The sequence below is a fragment of the Neovison vison genome, chromosome 9, assembly GCF_020171115.1.
Source record: "Neovison vison isolate M4711 chromosome 9, ASM_NN_V1, whole genome shotgun sequence".
NCBI lineage: Eukaryota > Metazoa > Chordata > Mammalia > Carnivora > Mustelidae > Neogale > Neogale vison.
The window spans coordinates 6,563,114-6,590,680 of NC_058099.1; the positions used below are offsets into that span (position 1 = coordinate 6,563,114).

The 27,567-nt window shown below is 57.6% G+C and overlaps 1 protein-coding gene across 1 annotated transcript in view; it reads right to left on the reverse strand.

Moving 5' to 3' along the window:
- Positions 1 to 3,214: 3,214 nt before the first annotated feature.
- PTPA (protein phosphatase 2 phosphatase activator) overlaps positions 3,215 to 27,567 on the reverse strand; it is a 28,874-nt gene continuing 4,521 nt past the window's right edge. Inside the window, exons 2-10 of the mRNA XM_044264711.1 lie at positions 26,763 to 26,860; positions 23,668 to 23,754; positions 19,652 to 19,777; positions 17,866 to 17,983; positions 15,820 to 15,919; positions 14,770 to 14,894; positions 13,567 to 13,667; positions 8,705 to 8,812; positions 3,215 to 4,707 (exon numbers count right to left, since the gene is read on the reverse strand). Of these exons, the coding sequence (XP_044120646.1) occupies positions 4,630 to 4,707; positions 8,705 to 8,812; positions 13,567 to 13,667; positions 14,770 to 14,894; positions 15,820 to 15,919; positions 17,866 to 17,983; positions 19,652 to 19,777; positions 23,668 to 23,754; positions 26,763 to 26,860 (941 nt within the window). The 3' untranslated portion in view covers positions 3,215 to 4,629. The remainder of the gene's footprint in view (positions 4,708 to 8,704; positions 8,813 to 13,566; positions 13,668 to 14,769; positions 14,895 to 15,819; positions 15,920 to 17,865; positions 17,984 to 19,651; positions 19,778 to 23,667; positions 23,755 to 26,762; positions 26,861 to 27,567) is intronic.

A 27,567-nucleotide genomic window follows, 5' to 3' on the forward strand; every position in this document is an offset into this window, starting at 1 on the left:
ACACCTTTCCTGGCCACGGATACGTTTACTGGGGCCTGCTGTGTGCCAGTCTGGCTGGCACTGGGATACGGCACCAGGTGGGTCCCTGCCTTCTGGCCGCCCACTGACTGGCGGACCAGACAGTTGTGAAGCACATACATTTCGCATTACAAACCTCACAATTCGGTGAGGTTGTGTCGCATCGAGGGGATGGGGAGTGTTATGGGCGTCTCGGCTCTGAGCTCTCCGCAGCCCAGCCCCCATCTGCTTTTCCAGCTCTGCCTCCTGTGACCCATACCTCCGCACCTCGGCTCACAATAGGCTCCCCCCCCAGGACGCCCTCTGTCTCTGCCCGCCATTCCAGGCCCCACTCAAATGCCAGCTCTTCCCCAGAGCCTTCCCTGAGCCCCTGCCCAGAGTCGATCATCCCGCTTCCCCCCACAGTGGGTCCAAGATCCCTCTGTTTCCACTAAGTTAGAAGTTTCTTTTCTTATTTTTAGGATTTTTAAAAGTCATCTCTGCGCACAGCGTGGGGCTTGAACTCACGACCCTGAGATCAAGAGTCTTGTTCTCCACCCACTGAGCCAGCCAGGTGCCTCTGGCTGGAAGTCGCTTAAAGGCAGGATTCTCACCTTTATTATCTCCACACACCTACAAATGCTGTGTATGTAGCATGTGCTTACTGCTTGTCAGACGCAAGGAGAACATGTCGCCCGACTTGGGTGCAAGTCTTGGGCGCGCCTGGTCCTCCCTTTTGTTCTCCTTCCAACCGCAGTTCTGCCACGGATTCTGCTAGGAAGGGCCTCTCTGTGCCCACCCCACACCCACCGCCACACCCGTGAGCACGACCTCGGCGCCCCCTGAGCCAGGGACACAGGTGCAAGGGCTCCACTGGCTCTCTGGGGCCTCTCCGGGCCAGGATGGTGGGCAGCCGACGCTCCTCCTCCAGAGCTGGGGGCCAGCCCCACACTCGCCTGCCTTAGAGCCCCGGGAGTGACAGCAACGCAGCCGTCCTCCGCTGAGCACTACTCCTCTGCCGTCCCATCAACCGGGCCCCAGCCCGCACTGTCCCCCCCAAGCCCCCATCTCCTGCCCGCCCCACCCCACAGGCAGCTGGGGACAGAAGGCAATCCAGAACAAGGCAGGAGGCACGAGTCGTTGCGAGGGTCCACCTTCCCTCTGCTAAGAAGGGACAAGCAGCCCGGCATCTTTCCAAGGCCTCGCTGCCGTCAGCCTCCCCTCTTCCGCACACAACGGACAGGGACTGCAAACACAACGATCATCACCCCCTTCGAGCCTTCCCTGACCTCGAGCCCCCTTCCCACTCTGCCCATCCCTGCTCCCTTTCCAGTAGAGCTCTGGAAGAGGGAAGTGGGGGCTGTGCGAGAGCGCCCTTGGCTCTGCGGTCCTCCTCCCAGACAGGTGGGCTTGGACCAGAGACCCCACCTCTGCGCTCCTGGGAGCCCCTCATGGGGCCTCAGGAGGACGCGGGAAGTACGTCCACCTCCACGTGTGATTCCCACTCCCGCCCCAGCCCTCTGCCACCCTGCCACCCACCCTGCCCAAGCAGCCCTCAGCAAGGCACAAAGACCCAAGGCTGGTTCCGTCCTCTTAGCCATGCGCCCAGGGCTCAGACCTGAGGGTGCTCCGGCCCGCCCCCTACTGGTCTGCCCAGAACCAGCCCGCCCTCCTCTTGCCTTTACACCCTCCTCCTGCCTCGGTGACCCCCAGGACCTGTCGCTTGCTGATTACTCCCTAGTCCGACAGCCCAGCCCCGCCCTTGGCTCGAGATCAGCAGACCCAGATGCCTACCCCACACCTCCTCTTAGACGCTAACAGGCACCCCCAGGGCCCCCAACAGCAAATCCCTCCTCCACGTCTGCCCCACCTCAGTACATGGCATCAATTGGGCTGCATAAGCCAAGAATTGGGGCTGCTCTGGGCTCCTCTGTTCCCTCTCACACCTTCCTTCCTGTTGGTGATCGCTCTAAACACGGCCAAAACAGGACCCCTCACCACCTGCACACTGAACCCTAACCCAGGCCACCATCCCCATGCCTCCTCTTGCCCCACATACTTCAGGCTCTTCTCACTGGCCAAAGCCTCCAGCAGCCCCCCAGAGCATACTCAGGAGACTAAACCCCAAACCTGGCAGTAAGGACCTGTGAGGACCCTGCCTCCCGACCCCCCCACCCCACCCCGCTCCAGCTTCCAGCTGCTCCCCGCCCCCCACCCAGCAGTCTCTGCAGGATGCACTCACAGTCCTCCAAGGGGGCTTTCCCAACCATGTGGCTCAAGCCGACCCCCCCTGCCCCGGTATCGATTTACCACTGGTTATTTCCTTCCTAATCCCCACCGTCACCTCACATCCCGGTACTTGGGGGCTGACGGCGGTCTTCCGCAAGAGAATGAGGAACACGCAGCCACTGGCCATCTATGAAATGACTGGGTCCTCACAGTCCACGGCCGGAGTGGCGTTACGCCCACTTTCCTGACTAGGAAGCCTGGCTTCCCAATTAGGGTCTCCCAGCTGGTAAGTGGCACAGCGGGCCGTTAGTTGGCTCGGGGGGTGGGGGCCGGCTTGAGCCAGGGCTCCCCACCACCAGGTCGGCAGGGTCTCCGAGGCCAAGAGAAGGGCCAAGGGCTCATCCTCCGAGGAGACTCACCTACAGACACAAGCCCATGAACAGGTGTGTGCCCACATCAGGTACGACGGCCCCCGACTCCCAACTCCGGCTCGAAAGGGGCAGAAGGGTCGGGGGAGGACAATACAGAAAGTGCACTCCACACGCCACAGCGGCATGGCTCGCAGCAGAGTCGGGCCCAAAGGCTCTCCCGTCAAGCCTGGAGTCCAGAAGGGCTGCCTTCTAGAAGGGCCGGGGCAACCACAGGCGTCTGCTCCGAGCCAGGCCCCGGGCTGAGGACCTCACATCCTTCATTCACTCCTGGCCGGCACCCGCTGACAGTCCCCACTGTGCAGATGAGGAAGCCAAGGCTCAGAAAGATTCTGTAACTTACTTCCAGCTGGGGGTGGGGACAGCCAGGACCCGCCAGAGCCTGCTTGGGCGACCGCTGCATGTTCACTGGCTGCCCAGGGAAGGCTCGGCCCAGATGCCGCCGAGCCAGCCAAGCCCCAGACACCTGGGCCTGCGGGAAGGGGACCTGATAGGGAGACAAACAGGCACGTGGAGAAAGAATCAACAGGTGGCACGAAAAGACACACCTCACACGGGTGACAGGTGCAAAACAGAGGCTTTAATCCAAACAGCAATGAAGGCGCATGGGACTGGAGTGGCACAAGGAGGAAGGGCAAGAGGAGCCAGGAAGGTGGTGGTCTGGACCCTGGGAGGGAGGCCAGTACTGGGCCTCTCCTAGGAAAACGATTTCCGTGACTCTAGTGGTTCCCGTCCCGGCCTCTGCCCAGGCCATCGGCCCAGATGTGAGGGTCAAGCCCCTGAATTGTGCTTCTTGGGAGCTCCTCCTTCCCAAAGGGATGTGGACCCGGACAGAGGGTGGGGTAGTGGAGAAAGGCAGGCCTGGGCTTGAGCCAGGGAGAGCCTGCAAGAGGCTAGCCCAAAAGCAGGCCTAGGAAAAAACTCAGGACCTGGCATGCCGGCAACCCCTCACCCAGCCCAGCCCCTGCCAACCCACAGAGCCAAACCTGGGCTTGGGGAAGGGGGGCACGGCTGCCTTGTCCTGGAGAGCCAGTCGGTGAAGTTCAGGGAGAGGAGAGGATGGGGGGGGGTTGCTGCCGAGCGCTCCAGCAGCCCCTGACCCACTGCCCTGAAGGGCAGGGAAACAGGGCCAAAAGACCCTGGAGAAGCAGCAGGGAGGAGGGAGCAGAAGCTAAGATTCGGGAGGAATCCAGGTCCCCCCAGGCCAAGTGGGCCCCAGCCTCTTCCTGTCTCGGCCACCCCCTCCCAGCCTGAGAAACTTCGGAAAGGCAGGCCTCACCGGGTCAGCCAGTGAGCAGGCCCCGTACCCAGTGCCTACCCAAAGGGCAGCTTCCAGAAGCCACCCTGGTAGAGGGCAGCAGGAGTGGTTATGGCCAGAAAACCCAGCAGAGCCAAAGGGCAAAGAACAGAGAAGCCAGGATGAGGCGCTGGACACAGGCACCAGCACGCCCAGGGGCCGATGCTCTTCGGTTCCCAAGCCCAGCCCAGGCTGGCCGCCAGCCTCAGCCTGCAGCCTTCAGAACCCCCAGACACCCCCCCAAACATGGCTTCAGTAACAGACCCACCCCCCGGGAAGCAACCGCTCGAACCCCTAAGAAGGCAACAGGACCTGGGAAAGGAAAGCAAACCGCAACCCCCTTCCCCTCCCAGGGGTGCAGACCAGCCGGGTCGGGTCTCGAGCGGCCCAGATGGGTAAGCAGGAGAGGAAGGCCAAGCGCAGGACTGGGGCCCCAGCACACCCCACCCCCCGCCATGGGGAAACGGGCCCCACTTTGGTCACTTCTCCCTTCACTTTGGGTCCTACACCCCTATGCCTTGAGCCTCCCTCAACCCCGCGCTCACCGCCCACCCCAGCAAACAGCCTCTCAGCAAACAGAAAGAACAGGGGGAGGGGGCAGGGAGTGACTGGAGCTGGGGCACGGGAGGGCAGGCACAGGAACGGTGGCGGGCCCGGGCAGCTCGGGCTGTTCCGCCCCTAGCATGAGGTGACCGGATGGATGGGCAGCAGGCTCCCGAACTTGAAGTGCTGGATCACAGGAAACTTCTCCAGGCACTGTGAAGGGGAGAGGGGAGAACAGAGGTAAAGACGACACTGCACCCATCAAGGGCCCACTCAGCCTCTCGGGCCTCCAAGGGACCCGGGCACAACTCTGGAGCCTCAGAGCAGCACAGTACCCAGAAAGCGTCCACCCAGGGCCCAGGAGGGGGCCATCCAAGGGGAGCTCTCAGGCCTTCAGGGAAAGGCAAGGCTTCCTACCTGCTTCTGACCACCCTCTCCTAGCCAAAGACTGCCCCCCCCCGGACTCCATGACAATCAGACCCACCAAATAATGAGTGAGGGAGAGGGAGAAAGGAAGGGAAAGAGAGGGCAGCCCAACCTCATGGGGGGGGGTATATGGGGGAGGGCAGGAAGTTGGGGACCAGAGACGAAAAGAACCTTCCAGGCCATAAGGGAGCCCCCTAGCCCAGGTCCCAGGCCTGGAGGAGAGGTGTGGGGACATTTGGATACAAGCCTAAGAAGGGTCCAAGACCCATTTTTCTGCAATTTTCAGTTATCTGGACTGAAAAAGACACCTTGGCTGGCACTTCAGAGTTAGAGAGTAAGAACCAGTTAACGTCCCCCAACCCCCAGGGCAATTCCCAGCAGCTCTGTGCGTGGGGCAGATGACAAGAACACCCAACAGGGGAATGGCCTGACTCCCTGAACCCAGGCCACACGGGACCTCAGCCCAGGGCTCCGGGGGAGACAGGGAGGTTGGCAGGGCCTGCCTGGTGCACAGGCAGCTGGTCCTCAAGCCACACACCTCGGCCCTCTCACCCAGGCATGGCTTAGCGCCACCCGGGACCAGAAAAGGGGGGGTGGGCCCCAGCTCCCAGCCTCCCTCCACCAGTCCTGCTGTGCCTCACACAGGCCAGGTCACTGGCTAACTCTCTCAGGCAGCAGCTCCCGGCAAGCGCGGACCGCCTTCTCTCACACCTCTGCCCACGGAAAACCACCAGAATGGCTGGGCAGGAACAAGACTTACAGCTTCAGATCGGCCGCGTCCTGCTCTGTGACTGTGGCCTCAGCCTCCTCCTACCTCAGGGGGACAAAGGTGTGCCACAACTGGCCCAGGTCCCCTCGCTTCAACAACCAGGTGCAGAAACGAGGAGGTCTTGACCAGCTGCGTGTATGTCAAGTGGGGGACAGTCAAGGCCTAAAGGGGGCCCAGGAGCTGAGCAGGAAAAGGACAAGGACAATCTTTCCATGCGACAGAAGAAGGACGCAGAATGAAGTCCAGTGTGGGAGCCGAGCTCCAGGCCACAGGCAGACTGCGGGGGGCCTGGAATGGAAAAAGTGGGGAGCAGGCAGGAGCCGGGTCCCCGGAGTGCGGGGAGGAGGAACAGCCGAGCTCCAGGCCAGAGGCAAAGGCAGCTGCCATTGTGCTTATGTCATCAAGGAAGTGGTGGGAGTTTGTAAAAGGGGGCCCCTAGGGCCCTGGAATTCCAGAAAGGGTCAAAGGTCACCCTGCTTCTAGCTCTCACTCAAGAGAAGCTGCAAAGGCTTAGCAGGAGGGGGCAGGGGCATTTCTCTGCACTTTGCCTTGGGGACCCAGAACAAGTCCCCCCAAGGCCCCAGCACAGGAGAAGGACTGGGCTCAAGGTAAGAGGCTACCTGGGGCAGAGGCAGGCCAGGGCTGCAGGACAACGGCAACAGTGGAAGGGAGCCTATGGGCAGGCCTTCTCCTAGCTAGCCGTGGCGGGGTGGGGCGGTGGACGGGGCAGAAGGGCGTCTTGGGCTCAGCCCACCCAGCATAGACCTTCCAGCTGGAGGCCCAGATCTGGAGGCCCTTCCAGGTGCTGGTGTTTCAAGGGAGAGAAGGGGTTCTCCAGGCCATGACAAGGCCCTCTGGAAGGGAGCGCCAGCAGTGACAGCCTTCGGGAAAGACAGGCCCCGCCACCCGTAAGGGTACCGAACACGTTTCCTCCTCACTTCGGAAAGGCAGGGGCAGAGATGCACACAGCGGGTCCCAAATCCTGAGGCTACCTAATGCTAGGCCTGGTCAGGCCTCTGTGGCAGCTCAGGGGACCAACTCCCCTCCAAGAGCCAGCTCTGGTGGCCCTGACCTTGCTAACCCTGCTCCGGACTTCAAGACTCGTGGGTCCTGCCCACTGACTGCAAGTTGATCTGAAAACACGAGTCTTTTCTCTGGGACCTCTGGGAAGGGAGCAGGCAATCCCACAGGCTCTCAGGGGCCAAAAGACCGAGGGGTACCCACTAGAACCTTATAAACGAGCGCCGAACATCCCAGAGGTGCGGGGTTCCTAAACCCGGAGTCAGGGGACCCAGCGCCATCCTACAGAGGAGTCTGGTCGCCACATAGCCCCCCGCAAGGCTGCCAGCCCACACCACGCCTGCTCGCATGCAGAGCTACAGCTTCCCCCAGGTTTGGGAAGGGCGCGCTGGGGTCCCCTGGGGACCCCCCGGTCTGGGCCTGAGCTGCAGGGCCCATGGTGCCGCAGCCGCAGAAATCCCACAACTTCTACAACTGTTCTGTTTTGCTCCTGCGACTGTGGCGCTGTGTGGAACCCTAGCCCATCAGGCGGGAGCTCTGTGAGGAGAAGGCAGGGGAAGGGGGCAGGGGCTTCTGCTCTGCCCTGAGGGCCACCTACCCCCACCACCCCCATAAGTTTCCAGTGAGTCATTCGAGGGAGAGCCATGCAGGAAGGGTAGCACTTCGGACCCCAAGCAGGAAAGGCCCAGAGCCCTGGCCGCCAGGAGTCCTGGCCGTGGCAGTGGCAGCCGGGAGCAGGGCTGGGAGGCCGGAGGGGCCAGGCGCTCCACTCCCGCTGCACAGAGCCCCCAGCAGTGGGGAGGGGTTCCCCATCGGCACCCACTAGGGGACTGGCGGGGGCAGGTGGGGGGTGTGTCAGGAACAATAGGACACCCAGAGGGCAGTGCCCTGGGAGCTCTCCAGGCAGGGGACAGCCAGACTAGAGGGCCCACTGGGCCAGCCCGGAAGGAGCAGCAGGGCAGCCCGGCCTCTCAGATTAGAGAGGTATGTGGGCTGGAACCTAAACACAGGATGTGAAGTCCAGAGGAAGGGGACCAGAGGGGGAGGGGGCGGAAGGGAGAGAGAGGGCCAGGCCTGGTCAGTTCCAGCACCATTAACCCTTTCAAGGCCATGCAGGGGGAACAGGGCCAACTGGAAGCACCTATACTACCAAACCAGAGCCAAGCCTCTAATGCCCTCTTCCCCCCGCGCCCCCTGCCTCCATTGATGGGGTCTGCGTAAGTGTGGAGCATAATGAAGTAGACCCAGAGAACCAGCCCCCCTCCCTCCATGGGAGAGGAATGGTCAGGAGATGGGCAGGGGACAACATCAAAGACCACCAGCCTGAGGGCGGAAAGAGGGGACTTGGAGAACTCGTGACTCTGGGCGAAGGACTTCACATGGAAGCCCTTCCCTGGCCAAGGTCACACAGCTCTGGCATTGGTGTGCACAGATGTGAAAGGAGCTAGCAAAAGGGACAGGATGGCAAGAAAATGTCTCCTCCCTACTTGGTGCCGAAAAGGTGCCAAAGGGGAACGAGGGCAGAGGACGCCCTCAGGAGCTGGGCAGTAACTCCCAGCGGGGGGAGCTCTGGGAACCCATGTCCTCACGCTGTTTTCCCACCAGAGAGCAGGAGGACCACCTGAAGTGGTTGCCAGAAATGTCAGCTTTGGGCCTTCCAGGAGACCCCCACCTGCCCCGGGATCAGACCCACCAATGCCTGAGGAGCACCAACTTGGCTGCCGCCTCCAAAGCCCGTCCGCCTACATGTCCCCGTGGGAGACACGGCTGTGAGGGGCCTCTGGCCATCTGACAGGACCCTGAGTTGCAGGGCCTTGACTCGGTCACAGGGCAGAGCCAGGCCTCAGAGATTCTCTGGGTGCCCATCCCACAGACGGAGAGAGACACTGAGGCCCGCAGCGTCAGAGAAGCTGGCCCAAGATCTGGAGCAAAGCAGCAGGGTGCGGGGTGCGGTCGGCAGCCCCAGGATCAGGAGCGCCGGCCCACCCTTCTCACCTCGGCCTTGTACATGCGGATCAGACCCTGGTTCACCTTGGACCAGGAGGGCACGGCGCTGATGTTCCACAGCTGGTTGGAGTGCTCTGCAAAGGGGCCTGTCTTCATCTGGAAAAGAAAATCCACAGCTGGAGAGGCAGGCTACCTAGGAGCTCATCCCCAGATCCCAGCAGCAAGGTTGTACACGTATGTGTACACGCGTGTGCATGCACACAAACATGCACACACACTAAAGCACACACGTGCATGCGTATGTGTACACACAGACACGCACACGTGCGCATGTATGTTCAGGGACTTGGCTGCACCACCTGGGAGGGAGGGGACACACACACGCATACGCGTGCACACAGAGGCGCCCTTAAGTATCAGAGACCGACTCTCAGTCTGAAAGACCCACAGGGAAAATATAACCTCCAGGGTCATCCTTTCTTCCATAGCCAAAAAAAAGGGAGCCCGATTCCCACCACCCACCACATTCAGCAGCCTCAGAAAAATAAAATCTCAACCCAAGCCCCAGCTGGGACTCCCAGCAATTCCCCCACAGCCACAGAACGCCCCACCAGCACAGGGACCTGCTCCCGTTCAGATAAAGAGCAGCAGCAGCCTCCCTGGCCCTCCGCGGCCCCACATCCAGGGCAGGCACTGCCCCCCTACCCCAGGACTCGGGCTGTACCTGCCACAGGCGAAGCTGCAAGAGCCAGGGGAGGGGGTGGTTTTGGGCGAAGGGCAAGGTGGGTAAGACCAAACCCAGGCATCCAACTGCCCTCTGCAGGGCAGGCAAAAGGGAGGGAGGAAAAGAGGGGGCAGACATGAGCCCTGAGCCGGGAGCACCTGCAGCAGATTCGGGAGGAACGTCTGTTCTGGAAAGCCCACCCAACCTGGCTGGGAGGTTAGGCAGGGATGGCACTGACAGCAGCAAGGGACAGGCCGGAGCAAGGACAGCTCCATTCCTGTCCCCCTCTTGCCAGAGAGCTTGACCCTCCAGGAAGGAAAGAGACTCTGCAGCCAGCCCAGAGAAGTTCCCACGACACGAGAAACCACAGCCCTGAGACAGCGAGGCCCTCCGCACCAGGCCGGCACGTCTGTAGCTCGAAGGCATTCCAATCCCCCTCAACACTGCCCCCCCAACTCAGAAACGTACTGATGCTGGCTGCGGGAATGGGGCTCAGCACCCTGAGCCCCAGGCTTCAGAAGAAAGAGTCCGAAAAGCAAAGAGGCTGAGCTGGCAAGGAAGCAGAGACTTGGACCCTGAGTGGGTGGAAGGTTCCAGAAGAGGCTGAGAGCAGAGGCGGGCCTGGAGGAGAGCTGTTCCAGGAAGAAAGGATGGACCCAAAGCTCCTCCATATTGGGCATTAGAAGAGGGGCCCAGGAACTCATAACACCCCCCACTGCTTGGCTGTGGACTCCCCAGGTGACCCACTCCCATACCATAAGGCCTTGTGTCAAACTGCAAGATTTAAATCCAAAAAGCTGCCATTTACTGCTGTTACCTCCCTCTCCTGGCTAAAATTCCCCCAAAGCCTGTCTCGACCCCCAGGTTCAGTAGCAAGGACAACAGACCCCTTCCTCCAGCAGTGAGGGCCACAGCCTGAGGCGGGGGACAGAAACAAGACCCACCCTGGTGGCTGCGGGGCTCTTCCTGGGGTCAGCGCCTACACCCACTATCTCCCCCACCTCTATTTCTAAGGCTCCCTCCTCTGGGATAGGGATGGCTGCTGATACCCAGAGCCTACAGCCGGCAGCCCTTCAGGAGCTTTGTACCCCCGCCCCACCACCTACTCCAGCAGGCTCCACCCCCAGCTACCGTCCCTCCCTCTCGCCCCACCCCTTCCCCCAAAGCTCTCAGACCCTTGGGGACCAGCGCTGGCTCCAGTCCTCTCCTGCACACTTCCATGCCCAGAGAAGTTTGGGGACCGCTGGAGTGGTGTCATCAGTTTCACTCTGGACAAGGCCTGGTGACCAAACTGCCCCCGAGGTGCCCTGCTGGCCTAGTCCCACAGCATAGCTCCAGAAGCCTGCTCGGCTAGGGCCCCGAGGCCAGGGCCAGCCCAGGATGCTGGGAAACCAGAGGCTCAGCCTCATGCGCCAGCCTCACCCACTGGGAGCACGGGAGGGGACCCCAAAAGGCCTCTCTGGCCTGCTGGCAGAGCCCCAGTGGCCCTGGCCCTCCCCGTGGAAAAGCCAGAGATGCTATTTCTCGAGAGGGGCTGCCCCACTCCCCCCCACCCCAGGCCTTCAGTGTCCCCAGGTCTCCCTAAGTCCTTCAGAAGGAGACTTTGCAACTCTGGGAAAGGAAAACAGACGAGGGGGATAAAAGGAATCGGGAGCGAGAAGACAAAAAAAAAAAAAAAATTAGCTCATTCTAGCCACAAAGGGAGAAGAGAAAGAGCGAGAACGAGCAAGCAAGCTGCAGTCCCGCAGTGACCCCAGGGGAATCGTGTGAGTCAGAGCAGCCATATTGAGCAGGAAATTACTCACAGACGCTGCGTTCCTGCCTCTCCACTCCCAAGAGAATCGGCCTTTTGTAAATGGTTCCTCTGTCAGTAACTGAGGGGGGATGGGGGGAGGCTCTGCACAGCGCCTTCCTGTCAGCTCCTTCCCTTCCAGCTGAAATCTGATCCCTCCCTTCCCAAAACTCCAAATTTAGAAGCCAGATTGAAACTGAAATTCTTTTCCTGCCTGCCCTGGGCTCTTAAAGGCGCCAGGGCTGCATTTCCTGAGCCGGCAGAAGCCCTGTGAGGTGGGGTCCCTCTTCTGGGATGCCCAGGGTTACGAGGGCAGGCCCCGGGAGATGGGGAGGAGATGCCCGGTTCTACTGCCAACTTCTGGCTGTTCTGCTTTTTCTCCTAGTTGCACCAGCCTCCTGATTCCCCAGTCTCCATGGGCAACACTGCCCCCTTCCAGCCTGAAGCGCACGGAACTCCGCAGGGGCCTCCAGGTCCCCTGTGCCCCACCCCTCAACCAGAGTGAGCCAGGCCAGGTCACTCATTCACGAACTGGGGGAACCAAGGGCAGGGACACCCTGGTGCAGGGTGGCAGGGGGCTTGGGGTGGGCGCAGCCGAGCCTGGAGCAACGGAGAAGCACCACAACGCAGCAGAGTCCGCTACGTGCCAGCCCGGGTGGATGAAAGGGAGCCCTCGGCCCTGCCGGCAGTCAGTGTTTACCACCATGCCCAAGCACCCAGACCCGGAGTGAGAAGCAGGCCTTGCAGAGAGGGTACAGAACAAGCAAAAACTCTAGGGCCGGCCTCTCCGCCTCTCCCGCAGTTAAGGTACGGGAACCTTCTCCAAGTTCCGTGTGCCTTTCGCACCACCTAGTGGCCATTGCAGGGTTTCCTCCAGCAGAGGAACAGGGTCCCAAACTTCAGAAAGCTTGTGGGTTTTTATACCAGTATAACCAACCCAACAAAAAAAAATACAACATTTTAACCTGGAATCAGTTCCCATCTTCCCTGCGACCCGGCCTGGCTTTCTTCCTTGTTAGTCACTGACAGGGACCCAGGGGCTTGGCCAGCCACCAGAGGGAGCCAGAACAGCTGAGCCTTTTATCCCTCCGTGAGCAAAGCAAGGGCTCAGCCTAGAAGGTGCACCCCTTCTCCCCACCCTGCTCCTCCCGCTTCTTCCAGAGGCCGCCAGGGCTCCCCAGACCCCCGCATTCCGCTCTGGAAAGAGCAGCACGTGACTAGCTCTCGAGGCAGTGAGCCAGGCTGCCCTGAGTCCTTCCGACCTTGGGCCTGCCACACTGCTGAAGGCAGCAAATCTGAGACTGAGGCAGCCGCCGCCCAGCCGTCAGTCCCGGCTCCATTTGCTGACTTGGAAAAACGTGTCCATTCCCCTCTGGCCTCTGGAGTTTGCCAGAGGCCCGAGCCGGATGCTGACCGTGAGGAACCCGAGGCAATGGCTGCTCAGCCAGGCTTCTCCATTCGGGGGGCTCAGAACCCGAGCCAAGAGAGCAGCCCCGGTTGGGAGGAGACCATGGCCGGGCCGGAAGCATCACCGAGCCCAGATGTGCGTGTGGGCATTGTTAAGAGAATGGTGGCGAGACCCTCTACAGACAGCAGAACCAGGGCATGCTTTCAAAGTTTGGGGGAAGGGGGTGAGGTATGCAGCAGCAGGGACGAAAGGTCCTGGCAGCTCCTGAGAGAGGCCCTATGAGCAGTGAGTCCCCAAATCCCGTGCAAAAATCACCTGGCAAGTGTATTTAACACAGGTTCCTGGCTCTTGTACCTAAGATTCTTGATTCATAAAGCTGGAGTTGGGCACAGAAACGTGGATTTTAACAAGCTCCCTGGGTGACCTTGAGGAAGCGGGAGACCCAGCCTCAGTGGGCAACAGCACCCAGTTACTAAATACCCCCTTCCCGGTGCGCTGGGGGCCTGGGCCTGCTTGGTTCACCTCCAGCACCTCATCTGGCCCGTGTCCTCAGGCGCTGACCGAGACACATCACCTCAGCAGAACTCTAGCCCTGCCGTCCGCCTGAGTGTCCCCGCCTCCTGCATGGGTTTCATCCTGCACAGCCACATGCGTGTGCCGGACAGAGCTCGTGGGCCCCACCCACCCCCTCAGACCAGCTGCATCAGTCACCAAGTGCACAAGCCACCGAGTCCCAGTCCCTCAGCTCGAGTCCCACGGAGTTCCCAGACCACAGATTTGGGGGAGGAGTCCCTAGACAGTCAGAAGCTGGCTTAACCTTTCACAGGCCTAGTGGGGCTTCCTTGTCAATAATCCCCCTTCGAGGATTATTGACCTGCCATCCTCAAGCAAGAGCGCCAGCTCCTCTGTCCCACTCCAAAGCCATCAGCCTCCGTTGATTTCAGCCGGAGGCCGCCATGGGCTTCTCCCTCACCCCTTCCCCTCACCTCAGTGATAAACAGGATACATTCCAGGAACATGTAGTCCTTGTGGTTCTCATTCACGGCCTTCTCATCGACAAAGTGCCTGGGCTCCAAATACGGGTGGTCTGGGAACAGCAAAGAGCCCCAGGGTTCAGAACGAGACACTCACACCGACAGAGTGCCGCCTCGGCCCAGGGCAGTCTACACCTACCCTGGAGCCATAGTCCCACCAGTGCGCCCTCAACACTTGACCTTGTGGGAGCAATAAATGACAAGTATGTGTATGTGTGTGTGCACGTGTGTGTGCATTGTGTGCCTGTGTGTTCTAGTGGAACGAGCGGTGGCTTTGCCTTTTTCTAGCCATGTGACCTTGACCCAGTGACTTCAGCTCTCTGAGGCTTGGTTTCCTCATCTGTGCAGTGGGGCTACGAACAGCCCCTCCCTCGAGCTGCCTGATGGTTGGGACCACTGGAGAGCCCCGGGCCTGGTGCCCACACAGGTTTACCCTTTACCCCTTGTCAAGGGTGCCTAGTCTCATGCAGGCAAAGACCCTTCCCAGGGTCACTGAGAAGGTTCTGGGAGATAATCTACCTAAAATGCTTAGAGCAGGGCCTGGCACAGAGCAAATGTGCAAACGCTTATGAATATTACCTTGTAGATAGTTCATCCTCCACTGTGGCAGAAATCACCACCGGACCCTCACCCACCGGAGACCCCAGGGAGCCGCCCCCGCCTGGAAAGCAGGGCCAAGTGAGGGGAGCCAGCACAGAGGGCCCACAGGAAGCGGCTCGCTGCCCCGCACTGGGTGGCTGCTCCCTGACGGGCCCCTTGCACACAGCTCGATAATAACGGCGGATGACGCCGGTCACCGAGTCAAAAGAGCCCCTCATTTTCAACATAAAACCCCACAGCTGCTGCCAGGAGCTGGGGCGCATTTCACACCAGTCCATTATGCGCCAGGCAAGCGCCCCTGCACCAGCCCTTGTCACTTTCCATTATCTCAGCACACTCTGCCTCCGCCTCCCCCGGCCTGCCACGCTGGCTCGCAGCACAAGGTCGACAGCAAACAGCCTCCGTCAATAGCCGGTCTAATGCCTGCTTTACAAGCTGTCACTGTCGGCCCTGAGCAGCAGCAGCGAGGCAGGAAGGGAGGGGGACGGACAGACCACACACACCCCACCCCGGGGTGTGCAGGGAAGGACAGGGGAGCAGGCGCCCCTTCAGTACCTATCAGCTGCGAGCTGCCCCAGATGAAGGGCAGAAACTGAAAGTCGTCCAGGCCCCACACGCCCTGGCTGCCGGCTGGCTCCATCCTGTATGTCTTCTGGAGTTTCCGCATAACCTCCAGGTACCTGCGCAGGAGGGAGCGGGAGAAAGAGGTAGCAGAAAGCAGAGAGACAGTCTCAACCCTTCTGCCACTGGGAGCACACGGAGGCCAGAAATAACCACCTAAGAGTGTAACTGGTCCCTATTTTCAATTAAAACCTACATGCGTAAGTTATGCATCAGCTGGTACTCTCAAAATAATGTCGCTTTATTTTTTCCTCCCACACAGCCTTCTTTTGGCCCAGGAAGAAAGGGGGATTTAGCGCCACCAACTCCTGACAACGGAGACCCTGAGCAGCAGCCCCAGGCTCTCTAACTCCGGCAGGCCCATCGGAAGGCTGGTGGGGGTCGGAGCCGATCACCTCCCAGGGCCTGCCGGCTCCCACCTTCTCTCTTCTCGGGGTATGTTCCTGTCTTCGGAAGCCCAGGCATCAACATCACCAGAGCGGGGCCCGGAACGGCAGGGTGCTGTCAGAGGCCTCTGGTGGATGCACACACCTGTGCTGCGGGGCAGGAGGGGCCGGGCGGAGCGGTCAGAGCCCGACTGCAGGGGGGCAGGGTTCAGCTGGCTGTGTGACCTCAGGGATCAGAAGACAGCTGATTTCTCTGGGCCTCCCTTTCTTCATCTACAAAACGGAAATGATGGTCACTGCTGCCTAGGCTGGTGGGGAAATCTAGGGAACTAGACACGCGTGGAGCGCTCGGGACACGGCTCGAAATGGCCAGTGCCGCGGAAGCATGAGCGGTCGGCACGTGACATTTCCTTCGCTTGTCCTTACTTGAATCTGAACCTGTCAGCAGGCTTTGTGTGCGCCCCATCCACAGCCAAAGCTTGGTTAGGACAGGCCAGAAGAAGCGACAACCACTCAGGAGAGTCCTCCGGCACCTGTCCCCAGCCCGGCAGTGAGGAGGAGCAGAGACCCCCGCTGCTCTTCTGGTCTTCCCACTCACCGGTTGAACACCTTGAAGACAATAGCTATTTGGTCATCTACCCGGAGCACCCCAATCTTGCAGAGGCAGCAGAGGAAAGCAGCGAAGGCTGCTTCATGTCCTGGGGGAGGAAAAAACCAGCCAAGGTTGACAGTCTTCCAGAAAAAGGAGCACGACTGTTCTTGGCCTCACCAGAGTCCAACTTACTGAGAACCGCCCCTCTATGGAGGAAGGTTAACATGGAGATAATGGGGCCTCTGCCTCTTCCAGAAAGACCCAGGCCCTTTTGAGAACTACCACTACTATAATTGTAAAAGGCCCAAGAGGCCGAGGCTGTGGACTTCTTAAACAGACATTCTCATTTTTTTTGTAGGTTTAACTCACTCGTCAGTCGCACTCTATCTGTTGGGTACCTATTAAAAGGGCAGCCAGTGTCCGTGTCAGGCACCAGGGAAACTCCACCCATGACTTTGCTTGAGAGTTTATGCTCTGTCAGGATGACAAACATTAAGTAGACAATCACTTCTATAATTCTAGCTCTGAAGGAGGAGGACAGGGTAATAACTGGAGGATATCACGGGGGACCCTGCCATAAGGTTCAAGGAGGTTTCCCTAAGGCAGTAATATTTAATCTGAAAGATGAATTGGAGCTGGTAAGGCACGGGGTGTGAGGGAACCAAGAAGAGCAATCTACCCAGCAGGAACAGCACATGCAAAGGTCCTGAGGTGAGGGAAAAAATGGGTTATGTTTGAAGAACACTAAGAAGGCCGGTATAGCTAAAGCAAAGAGGGCAAGAAAGAAAGTGTAAAGAGATGAGGCTGGTGATCAGACGGGCCTTAACTGCCATGTAAAGCTTAGACTCAGTATCCTAAGAATGACAGGAGCCACTGAAGGCTTCCAAGCAGGGAACACATGGTCACGTTACAGGGTCAAAAGGCAGCCCCTTCCATTGGGTCCCTCGCTGGCTCAGTCAGTGGCGCATGTGACTCCTCAGGGTTGTGAGTTCAAGCCCCATGTTGGGTGTCAAGATTGCTTAAAAAGAAAATCTAAAAAAAGAAAAAAAAGGCACCGCCCTTCCTTTCCCAGTCATGCCAAATAGGAATTCAGCACTACAGACCCTGGACTGAAATGGCATGGTTCATAGTATTATTTAAAAAAAAAAAAGTATTTGGAGGGACACAGGGACTTCCTGTCCCATCTCTGTAGAAAGAAGGTGCCTCCAGGGCCCAGGAAACTTCTGAGTGTTCCTCTCACCTGCGCTGTTTCTGACCTCCACCAGCCAGAGTCCCAGCCACCATCGCTCAGGGGCTCTCGCATACCTGACAGCGGAAGAAAAACCCACCCTCGGCTGACCTGGCCAGTCTCCCTTCAGGGTCCTTCCCTGTCGGTCTTAGTCAAAGCCCCACCCCAGGAAGTCTCAAAACACTTGATAAACTGCTCCCCAGCAACAGGGGAGCAGAAGACAATGCCTCCCCAGGACCCAGGTTCAAGGAGGCCCTTCTCCAGGCCTGCCTCCTGGCCTGTGATCATGTGGAGGAAACTGAGCCCCAGGCAAGGGAAAGGCCTAAGACAGCAGCCAAACTTGCACTTGCCACTTCAGGGCAGGCCAGAAAGGGGAGCCTACAACCGCAGGGTCCTCTCTCAGCCCCCACCCCCGCCAGGCAACCCTTCTCCTCCGAGGTGCCTGCCTGTGCCCTCTCCCAGAGAACTCAGCAGCACACAGACACTGGGCCGGGCAAGGAAATACCACAATGCTGCCAGAAGCTAGGCTCTGGTATGGGGTCGCCTTGAGATACAGTAAGTGCTCAATAAATTACTTTGCTGCCAGTGATAAGTTCACAGAGACTGAACAGAAACGAGCACCGCACAGAGCCACCAGGCACGTGGCATCAGCTCCCCCTGGCGGACCAAGACAGAACTGCAGGAGTGGCACGGGGCCTCCCTGCACCCCAGCAGACCCCAAAAGGCTGCCTGCTCAGAGGGCCCCAAGATACCCTGGAGCAAAGAGGAAGCAGCCCAAGGAAAGTGTGCAGTGGAGCCAAGCAAACGCCGGGAGCGGCAGATACCTGTGCCATAGTCGATGCGGGTGGAGTTCCCCACGGACTCCTTTAGGTAAACAGCCACCTCAGGCACGGCAGCTGCCAGATGGGTGGGGACCACTGTGGCCACCAAGTTTTCTGCTTCCTGATAACACAAGAGACACAAAGTGGAGGCAGCAGATTAGGCAGCATCCTGATGGGCAGGCACCCAGGAGCAGCACTTGGCCGGGGCCCAGCTGGCCACGCCAGGCCAGCCCGGCTCCCTGTGCTGACTGGCTACAGAAAGACGAGGTGGGAGACGCTGACTCTTACGCCACAGAGTGACGACCCTGGGGTGGCTTTTCGTCTGCTGGTCCTTCCTCCGGGGGACAAGAGTCTGGGACAAGACAAGAGGGAACTGCAAAGAAGCCGTTCAACTCCCTCATCTGTAAGGCTGCTGCTGTCCCTACAGGGGCCATCTCTCTCTACGTTCCCAGGGCAGCAAGACCATGTGCCGCATGTCCACCAAAACACGCCGCCCAGAATGCTCGTGGCAGCAGTATTCACAGTAAACAAAATGTGGGAACAGCGCTTCACGGCAGTGCCCCCCGCCCACAGGCCGTGGCGTGGTTAGAAGCCAGGACAGCAGACGGCTACGGAAACGCTCCGCTGCTCCGCACAACACAGGGACTCGCGGAGACAGGACACCGAAGCAGGACACAGCAGCAAGCTGTGATGGATCATTTTCCTGGAAATTCTAACTCAAAAACAATCTTTAAAAAAAAAGAAAAAAAGACCCTGTGCCGCAGGTGGATCTTACGCAGGGACAGCATTTTGCTGGGTCCTTGGGGCTCCCTCTGCTCCAGGTGGAAACACTGGCCCAGAGAAATGAGGATCCAAGTTTCTCTAGGTTCAGTCTACAGGTACCTGGCAGGAAAATCTCCAGACCTGAGGAAAATCTGGATTCCTAGGCCCGACCTTAGACCTACAGACAAAAGGCTTTTCTAAGGACAGGGCCCAGGAGCCTACATTTTTATTTCTTGCTTGCTTTGAACAGGTGTCACTGCTATAGCATTCAAAAACAAAGACATTAAAAAAATAAAAATACCCTGAATTCTACTCCAGAAACCAATACTGCACTGCATGTTAACTACCTGAAATTTAAACAAAAATTAATTAGTAAATGAAAAAAATCAAGAAAAAGAAGCACAATGCTAAATTCATTGGGATTTGCCAAGAAAAATATTGAAAAGTAAAAAAGTAAATAAATACACACATTCCAAAGGGATGCCCTGAGAAGTTTGTCCCTTCCCCACTCTCCCCTGCCCTCAGAGAAGTTACGGCTCTAACTAATATGCCAGGAAGCCTCTGGCATATCCTTCCACTGATGTTCCTTTATGCAAACTGAGCAGCACAAACATATCTTGTCATTTTTCCCTCTTTCCTACCAAAAAGTAGCCCACCATGTGTCAGACCCCAGGTTCCTCTAACCCACCAATAAATCCCAGGCTGCCTCCCCGCAAGCTCCTGGTCTTTCTCCAGCCGCACGGCACTCCGGGCTCGATCTACTAGTTCATCCGACTGACCCCCTGCACACAGACACGTGGGACACTTGAACCTGTCTTTAACGCAAACGATGACCTCAGTAACAGCCCCATGCAGAGGACTGGGCATCCACAGTGGGGATTCCCAGAAGATGGCAGGGGCAGAGAGTAAAACCATTTGTCCTTTAGGTAAGCGAATCATCATGTTAACAAACTCCCCGGTGATTCTGAGATGCCTGAAAGCTCCTGGACCCTAGCCCAGGTCCCAAGCATGTCCTGTGGCGCCTCACCTCGTCGAGTTTGGCATACCAGGTCCTGTAGGCCTTGTTCCCAAATCGAGAGGGCTGGTCCACCGGAGGGGTCTCATCAATCCACCTGTCCAGAGTGTTGAGAAGGGCGACCAGTTTCTCAATGGCCTGTAGCAAGCAAATAGAGGGGCCCAAGCCACAATGACTAGCGGCCCCCAGCTAGAGCCACAAAAGGAAGTCCCAGCTGCTGCTGGACAATGACCCGTAGGCATGGCATTAAGTGGTAAGTGCTGGGGAGATCACACACTCCTACAGGATTGAGTTCTTAAATCCAACTGTCTGGGGGTGTCCGGATGGCTCAGTCAGTTAAGCGTCTGCTTTCAACTCGGGTCATGATCTCAGGGTCCTAGGATTGAACCCAGCGTCGGGCTCCTTGCTCAGCAAGGAGTCTGCTTGTTCCTCTCCCTCAGCCCCTCCCCCAGCTCATGCTCACTCACTGTCTCACAAATAAATAAATAAAATCTTTAAGACACGGGCCCCAGGCAAGCACTGTTTTGTAGCCTGCTCAATTTCCTCATGAGCCTCATTCCATGTCAACGTGCAAACGTAATTCTACAATAGCCTTTAGTAAGTTCATAGGACTTCATCATGCCAACATACTATACTGTTAAATGTTTGGGTTATTCCCAACTGTTCCCTCCCACAAACGATCTGGGCGGTCCCCCTCTGCAGAGCTGCTGGGTCAAAGGTCCGAACCTGTGTAACGCTTTGTAGGGTCACAGTGTCAGGGAACCCATGTCCCTACACCTTTCCCACAGCAGGCAGGAACCAAGGAATGAGATCAGTGTCACAGGCCAGGGCAGCATTGGCACAAAGAATGTTACTCAATGAGGAAATCAGGTGAGGCTGTTGATCCAAAAACACAGGGCAGCTAGGAGAGGACTCCTTCCAGGCGTGGTTTGTAAAAAAAAAAAAAAGCCAGAACGAAAGGCTGGCGGAGGGCACAAGGCAGAGGGAGGCAGCCCTGGAAAAGTAGCCCTTGCCAAGAAGCAGGTTTTGCCCTGTCCACTGGGCACGAGCAGCACAGACAGAGACCTCCAGGAGCCCCTGACACTGGGTAGGGCCCAGCAAGGTGGTGCCCAGGTGAAAAGCTGCGCGGAGGAAGGCGAGGCTCGGAAGGCCGAGGCTCGGGGAGGTACGGGCCAAGAGCTGTGGGGGTAGGGCACACGGACTTGAGCTAATGGAGTACCTGTCAGCCAATGTCCAGCTCCACCACACACAGCTCCGGGAGGCACGAATCGCACCACAGGCCACATAATCAGCAACCCCGGCATTGTGCAATGGGACACTGGCCTTAATGTTGCCATCCTTCGCCTCCCCTTTCTCTGTGCTTGGGGTGTGAGAGCGAGGAAAAGTCACCTGTAAGAGGGGAAAGCTCCCGGGGTACCAGGCTGAGGCAGAGGGCCCGGGTGACAGAAAGCTGCCCAGTTGAAAAGTGCCACCACGGCCCAGCTTTGCGAAGAAGAGCTGGGTCACCAGGAACTGATTAAGGACAGAGCAAGCCCGGCCCCATGCAGCACCCGGGACTCCAGAGCGATGAGGCAGTAATTCTGGCCCCAGGAAGCGCCAGGCAGGCCCAGTTCCCTGGCCGTCTCCGTCTTGGGCAAGGCGCTGAAGGGGATAAAGAAGGTGTGGGGAAGCCTCGGAAGCCGGAAGCCAGCTGGAGTCATGAATAATTAAAAGGCTCCTAGCTTCTCTTTCTGGAGAGGGCTTTTAGAATGCAGGGGCGGCCTCTATTGTCTGACTGGCTGGGGCTGAGGGGTCTGCCCCTCCGCTGGGGGCCCAGCCCTCAGGGAGCACAGACAATCATTTGAACTACCCTCCTGCTCCCTACACCAGTGCTTCCTTTTACATTTCATGGTCCAGTTAAATTTTTCTCCAAACCATGACTTGCAGTGTTTTCTTTCTCTTTGTCCCCCAACTTAAATATCAAACGAACAACAGAAAAAAAGAAAGAAAAAAAAAAAAAAAGCCCCTTATCTACTCACATTTTGCAAAACCCCAAAATATGAACCCAATATAATCTCAAACTCAAGGAGAGTCTTCTAAACATGGGTCTAGATGGTCTCATGGTGCCCTTCTTCGTTTCATTCGCAGCTGGTGGTCTGGAAGCTGCCACCTAGGGCCGCTCTGGCTGCCCCTCGCCAGCTGCCATCCCTGCAGGAGGCGGCAGGAGTGAGAGGAAGCAGGAGCCCCCAGCACCTGGGCCGGGGGCCCTCCCCCATCTGTGGGCTGAGACCACAGGCGGTGAGCCCTGCCTTCCTCGGCCCTGCCAGCTGTGGGCAGAAGCTGGGAGACCTCTGGAGACGAAACTAGTCACTTCTGCCCACCAAGTGATCGCCCTGGCACTGGGATGAACCCCAGCTCTGGAAGCACCCCCAACTGAAGCAATCACACCACTACTGGAGATGAGAACTTAAAAATAGCTCACCCTAACAGAAACTAGTCACCTAGTATGTCTGAGGCACTGTCCTAACAAGCCTATGTGTGGGATCTCACTGAATCCTCCCCAGGGGCTATGAGTCGGTCTGCTGGCTCCTACACTCCACAGATGAGGAAACAGAGGGTCAGAGGGGATGAAGCCAACAGCCTGGAAGGGAGAGGTTATCCAAACCCAGCCAGCCTGACTCCAGCACCCAAGCGCTTAACCATCCTGCAATCCTGTCGAGAGAAGAGCTCCTGAGCTGAGACACCTGGCCGGAGCGGAGTCTACGACAAGAGCGTGAGGGGAAATTACGGAACCTCGGGATCTGCTGGGGTAATTAGAACATCCCCCTGTAATTAGCCTTTCCCCACCACACTCCCTGCCCACAGAGCACAGCCGAGCTTCCCTCCCCACAGGCTCCAGGACAAGCCCTCTCTCCCCCAACCCACGAACTCAGTGGGGGGCCAGCCCCCAAGAGAAGGAGGTCTATCCCCAGCACAGGTCCGGCTTCCCTCTGGTGACAGCATAAGACCTCAGCCACCCCACAGCCAGTCAGGGCCCAGGAAGAGACAGCTCCGCTGGAGCGGGGTAGGAGGGTCCGGTGGAGAGCCCGGGCTGCGACAGGGCCAGGCCTTACCCAACAGGGTGGAATAAGGCGCTGAGAGGCCTCTCAGGCCCTGGTGTCTGAGATAAGAGTCTCAAGGTGACTATGAGCCAACTGGGCTAAGAACCCAAGAGGCCTCTGGAGGCCTGGGACCCAGCCCTGGGGGATGGTATCCACCAAGGGCCAGCAGCCCACGAGCGCACGCCTCCCCACTGCTCTCGTCCTCTCTCTGCCCTCAACTCAGCATCCCCACTTCCAGGAACGACTCCTCAGGAAAGAGTGCCCACAGATCCCTAGGTAAGGATGTGCAAAGCAGCAACATTTAGGGACACGACCTAAAAGTCCACAGTTGGGGCCTGTTGAAACAAATGAGGGCTGCCTCAATGAGGCAGAATTTAGAAGGCGGCGGGGCAGCAGGAGTTGCTCAGAGAGCAGGTCTGGGTGACATTCCCCAGACTATTCCCAGGGCCGCCCCAGGGAGCTGGGCAGGATGGGGAGGACAGTGGGAGGGCGGCTCGCTGTTAACACACTTTTACAGTGATCCCTTCAGTGAAGCCCACTTACTTCATCTGTAATCCTTGTTCATTTAAAAAGGTACATGGGGCACCCGGGTGGCTCAGTCGGTTGAGCGGTCGCGTCTGACGCTTGGTTTCAGCTCAGGTCATGATCTCGGGGTCCTGAGATGGAGCCCCGTCAGGATCCGGCGGACCAGTGGGGCTCTGTGCTCACAGCGGTCTCAGCTGGTCCCTCTCCCTCCCCCCACTCATGTGCGCTCTCCCTCTCTCTCTGTCTCAAATAAATAAATATTTTTTTTAAAGGAAAAGGAATACAAACACCGAAATGTCAACTACACATGTGCTTGGCGATCTTATTTCCTGCCTCGGCCTGTTGGGGGCCAGGACCACACAGGACTCTCTGGACCTATTCCGGGAAGAGCCCTGCTACAGCGGGCTCCCCGCCGGTGCCTACCTCAGAGACTTTGTACTCGAAGGTCAGCTTCTTCCCCTTCACACCTTCATTGAGCGTGAGGATGAATCCAATGTAGTCAGCGTACGCCTACCGAACAGAGCGGGGAGTGGGGGTCAGGAGAGGACTGTCAACCCCTGACCCTCCACACCCCGGCCAGCCCCCAGCTCCACTCAGTTCCCAAAGGGCTCCAAGCTGTCCCTGGACCCTGGCCTGCCAGCAGGAGAAGTAGGACAGTAACGCCAAATACCCAACCCATGCCCTCCAGCCTAAAGAGCTGGCAAGCCAATGACCTCTGTGACACCAGAACCCTCAGTCCTTTTGCTGTGTACTCACTATTCCTGCCAGTGGCTTCTTCTCACAACCTCACAAGGTAAACACTGTCACTATACCCATTTTATAGATGAGGAAACCAAGGCTTCAGGAGAGATGACTTGCCCAAGGTCTCCTAAGACCAACATCTCATTAGACATGGAGCTAGGACCCCACAAGTCCTCCAAGTTACACTACACCACCAGGAGTTCAAGGAATACCAGTGAAGGTTCCTCCCCTGCTAGTCTTCCAGATGTTTCCCCCACCAGACAGGCCAGGCTATCCGCCTGCAGTGCAGACCCCCTGCTCCCAGGAGAAGAAACTGTCTTCTGCCTGTGGCCAGGTCCCCCAGCACAGCCAAACCCAGCTTCCAACTGGGCACTCTCCTCCCTGCTGAGTTTCAGGTTACAACGAGCACAGGGATAAGAAAGCACTGAGTTGCAGGCCCCGGGAGCAAGTGACTTCTGTTTGGTCTTGTTTCTTCCTCATCTCTGTTGTCTCTCATTCTCTTCCTCCTTATCCAAGATGCCAGCAAGAGCCACAACAAGCCCCAAGAACTGACCATTCTGTATCTAGAAGGGACCATTCTTGTACCAAGACCTTCCTACAGCCCATGGAATGGCCCCAAGTGGAAATAAGGGGTCACAGAGCAGGTCGGAGCCGTCGGGCTGCCTGCAGCCAGCGTTCACAGTCATTTCTACCAACTACACCAGGATGCAAAGACAGGAAGCAGCAAGGGGCTGCGTCATCCTCCGTGGTCCGTGCTCCCCGTGGGCCCAAGTCTCTTGGTGACTAAAGCTCAGGTCATTTTTATAAACGAAACTGTGCAAAGGCTCCACCAATGCCACCATCCTCATCCCTGTGACAGTGACAACCATGCCCACAGCTCAGGACAGCTCATGAACGCCTAGCACCGGGCCAAGTACTTTTTGGACTTTGAGTCATTTAAGCCTCCCAACAACCCATTTTACGGTAGAAGAAATAGGATTGGCCAGCGTAGGCACATTGCCTAAGTCACAAGAAGAGAAAATGGCAACCCTGGGCTTCAAGCTTTGACCTCTCTGACCCGAAGTCCATGCTCTCGGTTGCCACGCTCTGCAGCCTAGTGAAACTGTGTGGACCATGGCACTGAGTCACTTGTCGGGCCATGAACTTGAGTGGTGAGCTTTAGAGCAAGTGGAAGTCTTCTGTCCAAAATAGTTCAACATACACCCCATCAGAAAAAGTAACCAACACTTCCCAGAAAGCGTTGGTGCCTACAGCAGGATCAACAAACTGCCTACAAAGGGCCAGATAGTAACTATTTTAGGCTCTGCAGGCCATCAAGCCTGGTCCACAAACTCTCAACTCCACCCAGCTCTGCCAGTTGGTGTGAAAGCAGCCGCACACAATATATAAATGAGCCCTGCTGTGTTCCAATAAAACTCTACTTATAAAAACAGGCAGAAGTCCAGATTAGATGAGCAGGCAGTAATGTCCTGACCCATGGCCTAACACGGCTCAACCCATGGCTATCTAGAGACAGAGGACCTGGGCATGAATCTTGAATCTCATCCCACCCACTCGCCAACTGGGCCATTTTGCTACATGTCTTTATCTCCTGGCCTTACTTTTCTTACCCTCGAAATGGAGATGAATCCCAAGCCCACTTCCCAGAGTTTTTGTGAGGATTTAAATGAGCTAAAATACCTGGCACATCGTAAACACCCGCTCCTCCTAGAAAAGGACCCAGGCGGAAAGCAAGGAACTAAAGCCACGTTTGGATTCAGCCAATCTGCAGGTTCAGGGCAGACTTGTGGTTCTCGACCCAGGCAATCTGGCTCCCAGGCAACTTCCCACAAGCTCTGGAGACATTTTTGGTTCTAAAGGCTTTGCGGGGGGCAGGACTGCTGACATCTAGCCGGTAGAGACCAGGGAAGGCACTACATGTCCTCCAGTGCACAGGACAGCCCCTACAACAAAGAATTAACCACCCCCAAACATCAACAGTGCTGAGGTTTAGAAACCTTGAGGTAGGCAAACCAAGATGAGGAAAGGACTCAAACTGTGTCCTCAGAGCGGCTGCAGGGACTATGGTGTTTATCCTGGGGAAGATTCAGGGAGAGAATATAACTCGGAAAAGACATGATAACCATCTGCAAATATTTAGGAGGCAGGCTTACGAAAGAGGAGCCAGAAAGGCTTGCATGGCCCAGGAAGGAGCCACGGCAATTGCAGGACGTGGGCTCGGTGTCAGCACAGCAGATTCCCTGAAGAGAGGCTGCCCTTCTGTACAAGTGACCCCTCACCGCACCCCAGCCGAGCAGAGCAGGTGTGGGCACGTGGCTGGAGCTGGGACCAAGGCTTTCCCTGGGGTTTTGAAAGTGGCATTCTTTTTCTTGGTCCCAATCTTTCCACAGCCTATGCCAGAAGCCCAAGAGGTAGAAGCTCCTGTTTTCTGCCCGCCATCGGACGGAGCAGCCCGGGAAGCTGGTCTGCACTTCCCCTTGCTCTAGGCCCCAGTTCCCAGGTATTTTTAGGCCCAGCCACATCCTTGGCCTAGGTTTCCATGAGACAGACAACCTCTTCTCTCTCAGACACATTGGCTCCAAGACCAGCTGTAACTCACCCCCGCCCCGCCCCGCCCCGCCCCGAGAGAGGGACAGCAGCTCCCCTGTCAGCTCTCTCCCCAGCTCCTAACAGCTCTGGTTCCAAGAGCAGGAAAGGTCAGGAGCTCACTCACTGCCTATGAAAAAGCCCCAGTTCTTCACCCCCCTGGGGCCCTCCGGTGCAGATGCTACCGGTACCTGAGAGCGCTTCCATTTGCCCATGTCGGGAACTGTGTGGATCTCCTTTTTCGGAATGATGAAGTTCTGAGTGGCCGGAGGGATATCCTCCGAAGAATCTTGACAAAGAAAGTGAAGAGGCAAACAGATAAATAGAATCTTCCCCCCAACCCAACCTTCTGCCCCTCTCTGTCTCTCTTGCCACCCCCACAATGTGTGTGTGTGTGTCTCTCTCTCTCTCTCACACACACACACACACACGTTTAAACCAAGACTCCAACCCCCCAGTCCCTAGGGTGAACCAGACGCGTACCCCCAGGACAGTCAGCCCAAACCCCTCCTGCCTTTCCACCCCCAGCCCGGAGCCCCGCAGGACTGGCGAGCCCCTCAACAACGGACACGGTCAGGTGCTCCGGCTCCTGTGTCCTCACCTCCTGCTCCCTCACCAGAGAATGGTTAGAAAAATAAAACCAAGTTGACCTTTTAGACAGAAGCAGGCAATTCAAAGAGGGGGGTGTGGAAAATACAAAAGGCCACTGATAAACATTGGGAAAAAATTGCCAACCTCTGAATAAGCAAAGAAATGTAAATGAGACGAGATGGCTTTTCCAGATCCAGGTGGCAGATGAAAACCATCTGGCAGGGACTGGGGAGGGGGAAGCCCGAGCTCTCCTGCACCGCTGGTGGGAGACTGGGTAGAATCTGCCGAGGACGCAACTCAGCACTGACTTCTGAAATAAAAAGCCACAGAGACCCACCAAGCCAACAGTTCTACGTGTAGACAGCGACCTTGCAGGTGCCCAAAGAAATACACCGAGATAGATAC